The sequence below is a fragment of the Myotis daubentonii genome, chromosome 1, assembly GCF_963259705.1.
Source record: "Myotis daubentonii chromosome 1, mMyoDau2.1, whole genome shotgun sequence".
Taxonomy (NCBI): Eukaryota; Metazoa; Chordata; class Mammalia; order Chiroptera; family Vespertilionidae; genus Myotis; species Myotis daubentonii.
The window spans coordinates 221,262,185-221,275,758 of NC_081840.1; the positions used below are offsets into that span (position 1 = coordinate 221,262,185).

A 13,574-nucleotide genomic window follows, 5' to 3' on the forward strand; every position below is an offset into this window, starting at 1 on the left:
CAAATAAAAACGATTACAAATTATTTAAAAATGATCCCCAGGATGTTAATAACCTATGTTCATGTTCCCTTAGAAAAACAAACAAATAAACAAACAAACAAAAAACAAGGAAGGTAGAGAGAGAGAAATACAAGGAGCGCCAATCCATCACTGTGATACCCAAGTTTCTCCTTAGATAAAACAGACATAAAACATGTGTTTTACAAGCCTTGGATGACCTTCAAGACATCTAAGTGAAGTATCTATGGATTTTTAAGTATAATTAACAACTGTTTTAACATTTAAAGAATCCAAGTTCTGTTACCCTGACAGGCAAAAGCCAATCAATCTCATTTTTAAATGTTAATACAAGCAATTATAAGTAACATTAATTAAAATACTATAGGGGCCCTTAGGTTTGGGGCTGGTGGATTTTTTTCCCCTTCAGTTTAAGCTTGTGGCAATTCTAAGTTACAGGACTAATTAGGGAAGTTTGAACCACCTCTGGGTGAAACACTAGCCTTGAACACCCAGCCCAGAGCTGCAGAAGGCCCTGCCCTGTGGCAAAGCCTGGGAGCTACAGCTATGGTGTTTATTTCACCTGGTGCACCCAGTGTGACAGGTCCTGCATTTACAGCACGAATACGACATTATTGGTTTTGGTAACCAAAATACAGTCTTCATTTATATTGTTGCAAAACTTGTAAATGTGCCCTGTAGAATGAGTAATACTCAAAGCACTATCCTAATTAAAAGGAAAACTTGGTTGTCTTGCAAGATAATATAAGAAGGCACATAAATTGTAAATAAGATGCCTGTTGAAAATGAACAAGACAGGCTGGATAGGAAAAGAATGAAATAAGATTTGGAAATGTGCTTTTTAAATGAACACAAATTGTGAGATAATGTCTCATGGAACAATAAAAATAACAAACCAGTGGCAAAGATGTAATAGAATTTCCTATGGACACCATTTTAATCTTCATATAATTTTCCCCAGTGCATCCACGTTTATTGAACTACTACGACCATTTCTTTCTTACTCTGTCCAAAGCTACTGAGAGTGTTCTTTGCTGTAAATAATACCCCGGTTATGAACATGAAAACGATCCAGAAATTGACCACAGTTTTTTTAAAAAATGACATAGTGTCTGCTGAGGCCAAAAGCCTTACGAGAACCAAACAAGCAAGCAGACTGAGAATACTGAAAGCTGGCTTACCCACCTCCTCCTGCAAAAGGCAGCTCCACACCTCTGCTTCTTTTTTCTCTGTTCAAAAATTGCAGAGAAGACTTCCAAGGTACTGCCATCCATGATGTGCTGGAAAGAGCATAGAGCTGAAGCCAAAGAAGTGCTGGGTCCAGTAAACATGCCCTTATGTGACTTCAGGACGATGCACATCAGTGCAGTCTCAGTTTCTCATTCTGCAGAATGGGGTAATAATACTTACCTCTTAGTTTTGAGCCTGATATCCAAATGAATGTTTGGTAAATACTACTTAAATAAGGATGTGAGTGTCCAAATTCCACCTATGTGAGGAGTTTGCTGGACTGGAAACATGGAGTCCAGAGGGAACCTACATCTATCTATTACCTTAAAAGCTCAGTAAAGGGCCCAGCTCTACTCAAGCCCATACATATCTGACATTTCAACTACCAATTTGGTGACTCATTCCCTCCTCTGCTTATACTCGTGGCCAATCAGCACATGTATGTGTTCACAGGTGTCATCAATTGGTGTCACCCTGGAGTAGGAATCCAGTTTCTGCTAAATATCAACACTCAAATACTGTTTCTGGCACTCAGAGTCTAATTTGTTTGACTGATTTATTATTTTTCAAAAGTTCATCAGGCAAGAGAAAGATGTACTTGTTTCTATATAGATAAAATATATGCCAAATATATCAACACATCCATTTTATTAAATAGGTTATCGATTAATCCCTTTGGTGAGTAGAATACACAACTATATGATGTGACTACCTTTTAATTTTGATTTTCTTACATTAGATTAAACAGTAGGAAAAATATAGACCTAATAGAAAACCATAGCTTATGTAACGAAAAAAAAAAATAGAACAAGTACTTTTATAATAAGTGGTCAGCTATTAGAGTTGCAAATCAGTAATATATGTGCATTAAATTTTTCTATAAAAATTTAAAGAATTTACATAGAAGTTTCTAAGTCTTTCTGATTTCTTAATATAAAAATTTCAGTGTTTTTCTATTCTCTTTTTCTAAAAGCCCCATTGATCCAAATGCACAGAGAGGAAAGAGGACCTGTGGGTTACAAAGGCAATATGAGATTGTCTGAGGGATCCCCAAAGCAGATTCCTTTGCAATCACCGAGGCCTCTTCTCCGGGTGATACCATCCAGCCATCTCTTCTATAGATGTCTCTCTAAGCCATTGTTTCTAATGACCTTGGCATACTCCTTGGCTGACGTGTAAGGGACTCTGGGTCTAGCTGGGTCTTCAAAATCAACGTGGAAGAAACCAAACCGCATGCTGTAACCCTGGTTCCACTCAAAGTTGTCCAGAAGAGACCAAGCGCAATACAGTTGAAGGTTAACTTTATCAAGCTGGATAGCTGAAATTCAAAAGAAAAGGAGGGAACTATTACCATTTCTAGGAAGGTTTGATGAGAATGCAGACAAAAATCACTGAGGACCGGTGTGGGCATCTACCTCGTGCAGGAGGTAAAAAAGGGAAATGAACCAGCCTCTCAATCCCCTTTTCTGATTTACTGGTTTAATGGAGCAGGGACTTCATTGAAGAAGTGAAGTTATATATTGTTATTATTAGTGGATTATTTATTCATTTAGATACTTGTTTTATTTATTCAATAGAGGCCTGGTGCAGGGAAATTCATGCACTCAGGCAGGGGGTCCCCTCAGCCTGGCCTGCACCCTCTCATAGTCTGGGACCCCTCAGGGGATGTCCAACTGATGGCTTAGGCCTGCTCCTGGGGGATTGAGCCTAAGCTGGAAGTCAGACATCCCTCTGGAAGCCCTGGAGTCCTTGGGGAATGTCCGATTAACAGTTTAGGCCCACCCCTTGGGCCATTAGTCAGAGATCCTTAGTGCTGCCATGGTGGCGGGAGAGGTTTCCGCCACCACCACTGTGCTGGCCAGCCATGAGCTGGCTTCTGGCTGAGTGGAACTCCCCCTATGAAAGCACACTGACCACCAGGGGGCAGCATCTGCATTGAGCATCTGGCCCCTGGTGGTCAGTGCATGTCATAGTGACCGGTCATGTTGTGCTATTAGGGTCAATTTGCATATTACCCTTTTATTATATAGGATTCCTTTACTCAATACACATCTCTACAATGTCTACTACTTTTTAGACACAAAGAAATACACACACAACTGAGTTTCTTCCTGGTGCCTAGAATGACATTCAGTAAAGGCCCTGCCCAGCATCTAAGTACAGCTTCCAGATAATCCAGAAAGCCCACAAGTAAAGGAAAGAGGCCATAATAACATGAGTAAGGAAGCCATCACTTACCTTGTGATCAAATGGAGACATGTCTTATAATTCTGGAAATAGAACCTCCAAAAATGAGAGAGGTCAGCACACAATGCTGGCTGTGCCTGTTGCCTAGACTGAGTAGGCACAAAAATGCTATGCCATCTCCTTTGCCCCACATCTAAACTCAGAGTGGTGCTTAAGCCCTCTAAGAGCCTAAGCAATGAACCCCCCTCCCCCAATATACATGTGCACAAACACAGCATTCTATGTAATTTCATTCATGGATGCCCCAAAGCCCACCTATGGACTCCATAGTAAGATGCCAACATGTAGAGAATTCTCTAAGCAGTTTTACACTGGGTCCATCACTTTAGTCACAGAACTGAGCTCATTTTTATTAGTATTTTAAGTTTGGCAAACTCAGAAGTTGTGTAGATCTTTCCTTTGAGCATTTTTATAAATGAAAATAATGAACCATATCTATAGGGTGCACTCTTATCCACTTCTCAATTCACAAACTAAACTTAAAAGGGAAGTTTACTTTATAAGATAGACATATTCTACAATAAGTTGGGTGAAAATGGGCATCCATGTAACAAGTCAAATTTTCATTTCACTAGGGACTGCTTTCAACCAAAGAGACTCCTCTAGCTTCAGAAAAGCAAGAGCCACCCTTAAATTTTTTCTTTGGTGTAAATCTGTATTTTCCAGGTTTCTTGTAAGCATTACATCCATATACAACTACATCTGTGATGGTTTCCAAATATTCTCATACTTCTATTGTTTTACTGCGGATATTCCATAGACAAAAGGTTCCTGTCAGGTTCATTGATGCATAACCCCTCTGTACCTTTGTGCGTGGAGAGGCATGAAAAGTGCATTACTTATGAATGCCCTCGGGGCAGAAATGAAGCCAAGCTGGACTGGCTCTTATGAAGTATTGTTGGAAGAAGAAATATATAACATGCAAGCACATCCAGCGTTGCAGGAATATGCATGTTGCCATGTGAGTCTCCTCCCCTCTCTGTCACCACAAACTGCAAAATACCCCTTTTTAAAAAATAATTAAAAAAACAAAACAAAAAAACTGACAAGTTCTGGATGATATATCCCTAAGAATTCAAACAACCAGAGGCAAATATCAGGCCAGAAAACAACCACCTCTTTTCACTGCCTTGTAATCCCATCTGGCGACATGTGAGGATCTGCATATTTCCTTTCTCGTTTGCAGAACTACTGCCCAACAAGCACGCCTGCTAGGTACAAAGCCAGACAGTTTCTGAAAACCTGCGTAGTCCCACTGATCAAATACAAAAGGATTGATTCATGTGCTAAACCGGGGTCTAAAAAATGGTGCCCTGCCTGCTTGGAAGGGAACAAAAAGGAAATCTGGACAATTTCATTGTTAACTGCCAGGAGTTCCGCAGCAGGTACTAAACGGGCCGAGTGACACTGGTGGATGTCTCTGCGTTTTCGCTGCAGGAACATTCAAGTAGAGAATTACTTAGTTAGGGCCGAGGAGCTGGCCTGCTGTGGGATTCCTTTGCGCTGCGCCACCACTGGGACAAATTACAAAAGCGTGCTGGAACCTGCACGCCTCTCCTGGTCCAATCTCAAGAACAGAAAGAGACCGTCATCGCCTTTCTTGTCACTATGATTTATGAGGGTCCACATCTTAGCAGGGGGGAAAACACTTCTGTGGGTTCCCTTTCTTTCTTTAACCAGAGTTGGAGGCAAAGTAAACAGGGACTTACAGGAAGTGTAGGTGGGTGCAAAGCACAGTGGGATGAAAGTGACACTCCCCACGGAGTCAGAGTTGGTTTGGGACTAAAAGACCAGTGGAAAGGGTCTCACAGCAGGTTGACTATAAAGACACAAAGAGAAAAGTATTTAATCTTGCTCATATGTTATAGCCTGAGTCAGGCTGTCCTTATTATAAGAACCCCATTCCAGTATTGCATCACACACATACATACACACACACACACACACATGCACACATACACATACATGCACACATATATATATCTATAATAATAAAAGCATAATATGCTAATTAGACCAGAAGTCCTTCCGAATGACCTTCCAGATGAAGCCAGGGCTGCGAAGGAAGCCCGGGTCCCAGGTGCCAGAGGGAAGCCGGTGCTGACAGCTGGGGAAAGGAAGGCCTATTCTTGCATGAATTTCATGCATCGGGCCTCTAGTATATATATATAATACCCAGTGTCTGCCAAATTGAAAAGGTTAAGGGCAGAGTCCTCCACTAGACTGCTCAAACTTTTGACATCAAATGCAAGTTCAAAGGTTTCCCCAAACCACTCTCAGTTTCAATAATTTGCTACAAGGACCCACTGAAACTTATTTTTCTCACAGTTATGGTTTATTACAGAGAGGGATACAAGTTAACATCAACCAGAGGAAGACGCACACAGGGCAGTGTCTGAGGGGTTCCAAACATGAATGTCCCTTGTCTTCCCCCCTGGGAGGGAGGACCGGTTACCCTCCTTTGGGCCTATGACAATGCACACAGGGTGGTGCTAACCAGGGAAGCCCACCTGAGCTTCAGTGTCCAGACCGTTTATTTGGGCTTCATTGCATTGTCATGCTTGATTGACTGATGGCCAATGTGGATGAACTCAGTTCCCAGATTAAGGGGCACTGTGTGACTCAAAGTCCCCACCCTCAATCACATGATGGGTCTTTCTGGAGTGACCAGCTCCCACCCTAACAAGGACTGTCTGTCAGATATGACAAAGATTTCTTCCCAGAAGCTGAGGGCAAAAGCTAATTTGCTCTCTGGGAAAAACTGCATTCTTTACCTCTCTCTCTCTCTCTCTCTCTCTCTCTCTCTCTCTCTCTCTCTCACACACACACACACACACACACACACACACACACACACAACACGTTTTAGAAGTTCATTGTTTCATGGTACTGGGCAGAATCTTCTCAGCTTACTGGTTTATAAAGTGCTGTGATCATGTCTGTGTTTGTCACATTGCAAAAGGCTAAAAATTGGGCATTTGGTCTCAAGGGATTTATATCCCCCTGGTTACAAACAGAGATAGCCTTGTTTTCCAGATTGCCTGGGACTTACAGAAGATATCCACGAGTGTGGCATAACTATGAAGCTATCAAACAAACTGCTAATCCACAGACCCAAGCTGCCATGACAAGAACCAGTGGAGAGGTTCAGGACCATATGAAAGGCAGCAGACCTCCCGGGAGAAAAATGGGCGAGATAAACCCCCAGAAGGAGTGAGAAGAAAAAATACAGCGTCTATGTTTCAGGCTGCATTATTTGAGCAAACTTTTCCAATGAAAACAAATAAACATGGGCTAGAAAAAATTCAAGACAAATCTTAGAAACGATGGAAAGCTGCCAGTTTAGTAGGGAATTACCAAGCCAAAGCAGAAAGTGGACACTGAGATTGGTAGACCTGGCAGCTATGTTTGCCTGATGGAATTTTCCAGTCTTAGGAAATCAGAACCTTTTCTGTTTTCTAGGGTGAAGATAGGTGTTAAAGCACAACCACACCATGTCAAAAATGTGGTATGAGACCTCACACCCAGAAAACTCATATCCCAAAGACCTAAACTATCAGGAGAAGGGTGAGCCAGAAGCAATCTGGTCATTGGAAAGACTCGAGTCAGCTGGTGATTCAGAGACCATCAAGTTTGGATGTTGAGTTGAGGTGATTCCAGACTGGAGTACCCCAAGTGCCTGGAAGATATAGATTTAAAATTTTTCTGAAGGGATATACCTAAATTCTAAACCTCTTACTGTTATAAATATTTTAAGTGTAATTATCACACATTATCAAATATAACCAGACAGACATGGAAACATGATGGCATTAAAAATTTACCAGAATTAACAGACAACAGAAACAAACCCACAAAGATCTCAGTTATTAGAATTGTCAGACAGACTATCAAATAACCAAACCATATTCACTATGTTTAAATCATAGAGACCAACTTGAAATATCTTCAAGGTTAGGAACCATAAAAAAGTGATGTGGCAGCCCTGGCTTCTGGCTGGTTTGGTTCAGTAGTTAGAGCACTGGCCCCATGACCAAGGGTTTGTGGGTTCGATTCCTGGTCAAGGGTATGTACCTCAGTTGCCAGTTCCATCCCTGCCCCTGTTCCAGGGTGCATACAGAAGGCAACCAATGGATGTGTCTCTCTTGCATCAGTGTTTCTCTTTTTCTCTCTCTTTCTCTCTCCCTCCCTATCCTTCCTCTCTCTCTCTCCCACTTGCTCTAGTAATCAATGGAAGAAAATATCCTTGGGTGAAGATTAGCCAAAAAACAAAGTGATGTGGCAGATTTGGGATCTACATGTTTGGGTTTGAATCGCAGGGGCCGCAGTAGATAAACAGGTGAAAGAACTGTCAATTCTCATGCTGTAAGGATTGAGTGTGATAGCATGGACCCAGCACAATAACTTGCCCATGGTGGGCTTCTGCTGCTTTCCTCTCTGGCAACCCCTTAGAAGAATGCAGAATCCAAAGAAAAATACACTCTGATGTGTTTTCTCCCCCAACCCAAACATTTTGATAAAGTAGAAACTGGTTTTACATAAAAATATTAGACTGTGTAAAAGGGGAAAAGGAGTCACAAAGACAACATTGAGTCTGAGAAAGGTGAGTTTAAGGGTGAAGGGACAGATATAAACAGAGTATATATACCTGAAAGCAAGGCTCTTTATGTCAGTTGACAGGTTCCTTTTCTTTCCTCCAGAGTGACATATCCAAGTCATGGCCTGACTTCCCACCTCGCTGAGTTCTGAAGAGTGATCCTGAGACGCCCTAAAGCACTGAGTTTTAGGAGTACAAGTTCTCAGCCCTGCATGATGTTAGCTGAGCTGGTGCATCCTGGGGATTAGCTCTTAAGGAGAAAATCCTATCTCAGATGGGGAAAAACTAGTAGAATGGGAGTAAGTCAAGATAACATATATATTATTGATTTCAGAGAGGAAGGGAGAGGGACAGAGAGGTAGAAATATCAATGATGAGAGAGAATCATTGATTGGCTGCCTCCTGTCCCTACTGAGAACTGGGCTGCTGGCAACCTGGGCATGTGCCCTGATCAGGAATCAAACTGTGACTTCCTGGTTCATAAGTCAACGCAAGATCTTACCCACACCGGCTGGGCAAGATCCTTAAGTAGTATGTAACTAAGTCAATGTCATAATAAGTCCAAAAGACAGGATCAAAACAACCTCAGATTAAAAGTCAATAAAACAGAAAGGAAATATCTGAGACAAAGACACAGGAGTTAGGAGAGGTCTTGGGGAGTGACTTCAAAGGGTCATGGAGTATCTTCTATTTGCACTAATTTATTGCTAAATAGGTGATGTGGAAAAATCAGGATGGTTTAAAGACAGAGTCAATGCAAATGTCAAAACATCTCAAAATGTAGACTCTGACCACTTGAACCACTTGCAGCTACCTGGGACATAGCTTAAAAAGTTCACTGGCCCAACCTTGTAAATGAGAATCTCTTGGGTTGTGTTATGGGCTAAATTCATATATTGAAGCACCAACTTTCAGTAATTCAGCATATGACCTTATTTGGACAGAAAGTCTTTAAAGAGTGGATTAAGCTAAAATGAGGGTGAGCCCCAATCCAATATGACTAGTGTCCTTATAACAGGAGAGCTACCAGGTGTGATGTGCACAGAGGGAAGATAGTGAGCACACAGGCAGAAGGTGATTATCCCAAAGCCAAAAGAGGAGAGCTCAGAGGAAGTCAAACTGCTGATACCTTGGCCTTGGACTTCCAGCCTCCAGAACTGTAAGAAAATAAATTTATGTTGTTTAAGCACCTATTCTCTGGCACTTTGCTATGGCAGCCCTACCAAACGAATAGTATAGATTATGACCTGAGACCTTCTGTTTATCCTTAATAAACTCCCTGAGTGATTTTTATACTTAATCAAGTTTGAGACTCTTAAGTCTAGAATAAGCTCTGACAGTCCACTACAATTTTTTGAACACCATTTGCAACCACAGTGGCATAAATATTCAGGCTTATAAATGTGGGAGAATATCCTTTAGCTCCTCTCCCTAAGAGTCATAGCCAGAGGATCTCTGTGCAAAAAGACATACCACCTTTTAGAAATGGATGGCTACTGAGAGCCTAAGGTGTAGATGGTGAATACTCAGAGTTGGGGGTGGGAGGAGGTGTTGTCAAAATGCCTTTCATCCCATTGTTTAGTCAAAGCCTAGCCCTATTCCAGTAGATTATGAGAAATCCTCTCAAGTCATCATATGTCATGGGTTGGTTGACTGACCACACAAAATATTTGTCACTTGAAGCCTGTAAATGTAACCTTATTTGGAAAAAGGGCCTTTGCAAATGCAATTAAGGTGAGGATTTCAAGGTGAGATTACCCTTGTTAATGGTGAGTCCTCAATCCAGTGACATGTATCCTTATAAAAGAAGAGAAGGAAGGAACACAGGGGAAAAGGCAATGCAAAGGCAGAGGCAGAGACTGGAGTGATAAGTCTATAAGCTGAGGGACACCAAGGCAGCCCCCAGAAGCTAGGAGAGAGACAACGAACACATTCCCCCTCAATGTCCAAAAGAAACTGATCCTACAGATGCTTGAATTTCAGACTTCTGGCTCCCAGAACTGTGAGAGAATATGTTTCATACACTTATGTGGTGCTAAACCACCACATTGGTAGTCAATTGTTAAGGCAGCCCTAGGAAACAAATGTACTAGCGGTTGCCAACTAGACTTCGAGTCCCAAAGCAGCCACCTGATTTTGCTGATGGCTTATGAGAATCTCTCTCAAGGCCTGTCAAAGCTGAAGAAAGTCTTCCCAGGACACAGTTTGAAGCAGATTTCCTGGCATTTGCCCTGCATAGTAACTTTAAATATGTTTCCCTGAGTTTGGTTATAATGCACAAGAGCACTACACTACAACTGGAGGGCAGCTTTAACTGAATAACAGTTCCTGCAAGATAATTCGTTTTTGTTTGTTTGTTTGTTTGTTTGGAGGAAAAAGAATTCCCCCCCTTTCTTTGGAGAAAAATTAAGTAAAACAACATCAGGAAGATCTAAACATAGAAAATGCAAAATAAGCTCCCCCCCACCTCCCCCACTTCCAGGTGAATGCTAGTGGCTGGACAGCATCTGTGAAAATGCCCAAATCATCCCCACTGGCACATGGGAACTACAAGTAGCAAAAATTATGACTTTCTGAAAAGAGTTTCTTTGAAAACCAAAGGCTAAAATTAAATATTTTATAGGAAAATGCCAATTAACCAGAAACAAGCCATACAGATTTCTTAATTATCTGTATTGCTCCTTTTACTTACATTAGACTTTGGGGGAAAGAAGCTGCAAATAGCAAGCAGTTGAAAGGGATCACATAAAACTATCTGAATTATAAAGCTGATCTGAGGATAGCTACACATTCAGTGCCATATCATAATTACTCCATCATTCTTACTTTTACAATTACTTCTGTTGTAGGAGAGATGTTCTTATGGAAATCAAAGTTCTCAAAGAGTGAAGCTCTCTTCCACCAGGAAGGCTTCCATCCTTTCTTTTCCTCTTCCCTTCCTCCCTCCATCCCTCCCTCCAACTATTCCTACCTTCTTTCCTTCATCCCTCCCTTCCTTCCTTCTTTCCTTTTCCTCTAGGACTTACTTTCCCCTTCTATAAAATGCAGGTCTTAGTATCTTCTTCCTCGGATTGTGCTGGGTATTAAATAAATTAATATATATAAAGCTCATTATGAACTAGGTGAGCACTCCATATACACCACTTGTGTTACTGTTGTTATTTCTCTCAAAGTCTGGAAGGGCAGTGGATGAGACCTATTTTATCTCTTCCTCCCATCTGGCTTCCAACAGCTTTCAGAGGATGCAGAGTCAGCATAAAATGCTCAGTGCTGAGAACCAGAGAAATCAGGGCATCGAGGGAAAGTGCAGCATCTGGGGCAGGGTTGTGCTCTGTAGGAATGGGTCAGCTGTGGGTCATGAGAAATAAATCATTAAAGAAAAGGAATTGAGGGTGAAGCTGTGAGAACAGTTAGTGCTGCTGAAGCTCCTGTGCCCCAGAGTGGTCAGAAGTGGGGACGACATCACTCAAGATGTCTGGAACCCTATGTAACAGCCACCCTATATTTATCAAATACATATATATTGGTAGTATAATAGTGGGAAAACTACACAACCCCTGTTCTTATAGAACTTAATAACCAATGCATATCTTAATCCAATTACCATCTGTGAGCCTTTAATGACATGTGCAAGTTATTATGAAAGAAAAAAGAGAACTGTGAGAAAGAACATATTCACTAATATTTATTGAACATTCAGGTACCACTTCAAGGGTTTCATGTATGCATGCATTCATTCATTTGATCTTGATAGTTAGCCCATGAGTGAGACAGATTGTATCATAGTCCCCATGTTACAGAAAATGGAATTGATTCACAGAGAGGTTGGGTAACAACCGAGTCTGCGGGCCAAGTCATGCCACTACTGAGTCTTGACAACATGTTCCAGTGGAAGATGCATCTTAGTCAGCAAGGATGGGAGGATGGGGTGAATGGAACAGTTTCCTGAGTGAACTAGAGCCGAGAGCTCAAAAATTAGCTGTAATTCTCTACTGCAATCAGCCAAAGTTCTTTCTTAGTTGTAACAGAAGCTGACCTTGGCTGATGAAGCTGAAGAACAAGGCTCAAACACACCTTTCAGGAACCATGCTCAAAAGCACACCACAGAACTGGTGGGTGGAAGAAACTGCTTTAACTGCCAATAACCCACTGATCACTAAGTCTTTCAGTGCAAGTTGTTGCCATCTGGACAATTTCTGGACCAGAAACTGGACATTACAACCACTGTCATCCTCAAAAGCTGGATGCTCTGCTGCCATCCTCACCAGCACAAAGGGTTCTACATTTCTCAAGCTATTCACTTTCCAATTAAATTCTCACAAGGATTAAGTCTGATTGGTAGAGACTAGCTCACATATCTGTATTCTTACTCCAAAGAAACCTAGGAATGCCATCCTTTATTTTGCCTAGACAAAACTCATAAGTTTGGATATTCTTCAAATGTAGCAAGTATATTCAACAAGTGCTAGACAGACAAAAAATATGACTTTTTTTTTTTTTACTAGATGAAGAAGGACAAGAGGATTCCAAGAAAAAGAAAAGCATGCATGAAAGATCAGACATGGAAAGTTCACAGCACATGTAAGGAATTTAAAGAACACAGTTCAGTGGATCATAAAGAATATAAGAAATGCCCTGGCTAGTGTGGCTTAGTCAGTTGAGCATCATCCCATGCACCAAGAGGTTGCTGGTTAGATTCCCAGTCAGGGCACATGCCCAGGTTGCTGGCTCAATCCCCAGTAGCAGTGTGCAGGAGGCAGCCAATATATGTTTCTCACTCATTGATGTGTCTCTCTCTCCCTCTCTCTTCTTCTCTCTCTAAAAATCAATAAAAGCATCTTTAAAAAAATATTAGAAACTTTTAGAAACAAAGTAGAATGGTGTTTACCAAGGTCTGGCAGTGGGGGTAATGAGGAGATGTTGCTCAAAGTGTGCAAACTTTCAGTTTTAATATGAATAAGTTTGGGGGAACTATGCACAGATGGTGATTATAGTTAACAATTCTGTATTATAGACTCAAGAGTTGCTAAGAGACTAGATCTTAAAAGTTCTCATAACAAGAAATAAAAGGTAATTATGCAAGGGATGGAGGGTGTTAGCTAATGCTATAGTGGGAATCATTTCTCAATATGTAAGCGTATCAAATCAACACGTTGTACACCGTAAACTTATACAATGTCATGTCAATTATATCTCTAAAAATCTGGAAAAGGAAAAAAAAGGAATTATTGGGAGAAAGCCACAAAGCAAGGGCTGAGACTGTATGTACTTCTAAACATTTTAAAGATTTTGATCTTTATCTTAACAGCAATGTCATTGAAGAAGTTGACACAAGAGAGTCACTTTGGCTAATTTGCACTTTTAAAAGATTACTGTGACCTCTGTGGAGAATAGATTTGAGTGTAGCAAGAATGGAATCTGAGGGAACTTTTAGGAATGAACGTAATAAATCACAAGGGAAATGATGGGGGGTTCATCTGGG

The 13,574-nt window shown here is 41.2% G+C and overlaps 1 protein-coding gene across 2 annotated transcripts in view; it reads right to left on the bottom strand.

Annotated features, from left to right (window-relative positions):
* Positions 1 to 1,785: 1,785 nt before the first annotated feature.
* LOC132220790 (cytosolic beta-glucosidase) overlaps positions 1,786 to 13,574 on the bottom strand; it is a 140,852-nt gene continuing 129,063 nt past the window's right edge. For both annotated transcript variants that reach the window (XM_059674361.1, XM_059674371.1), the window contains one exon: positions 1,786 to 2,566. In XM_059674361.1, the coding sequence (XP_059530344.1) occupies positions 2,364 to 2,566 (203 nt within the window). In that variant the 3' untranslated portion in view covers positions 1,786 to 2,363. The remainder of the gene's footprint in view (positions 2,567 to 13,574) is intronic.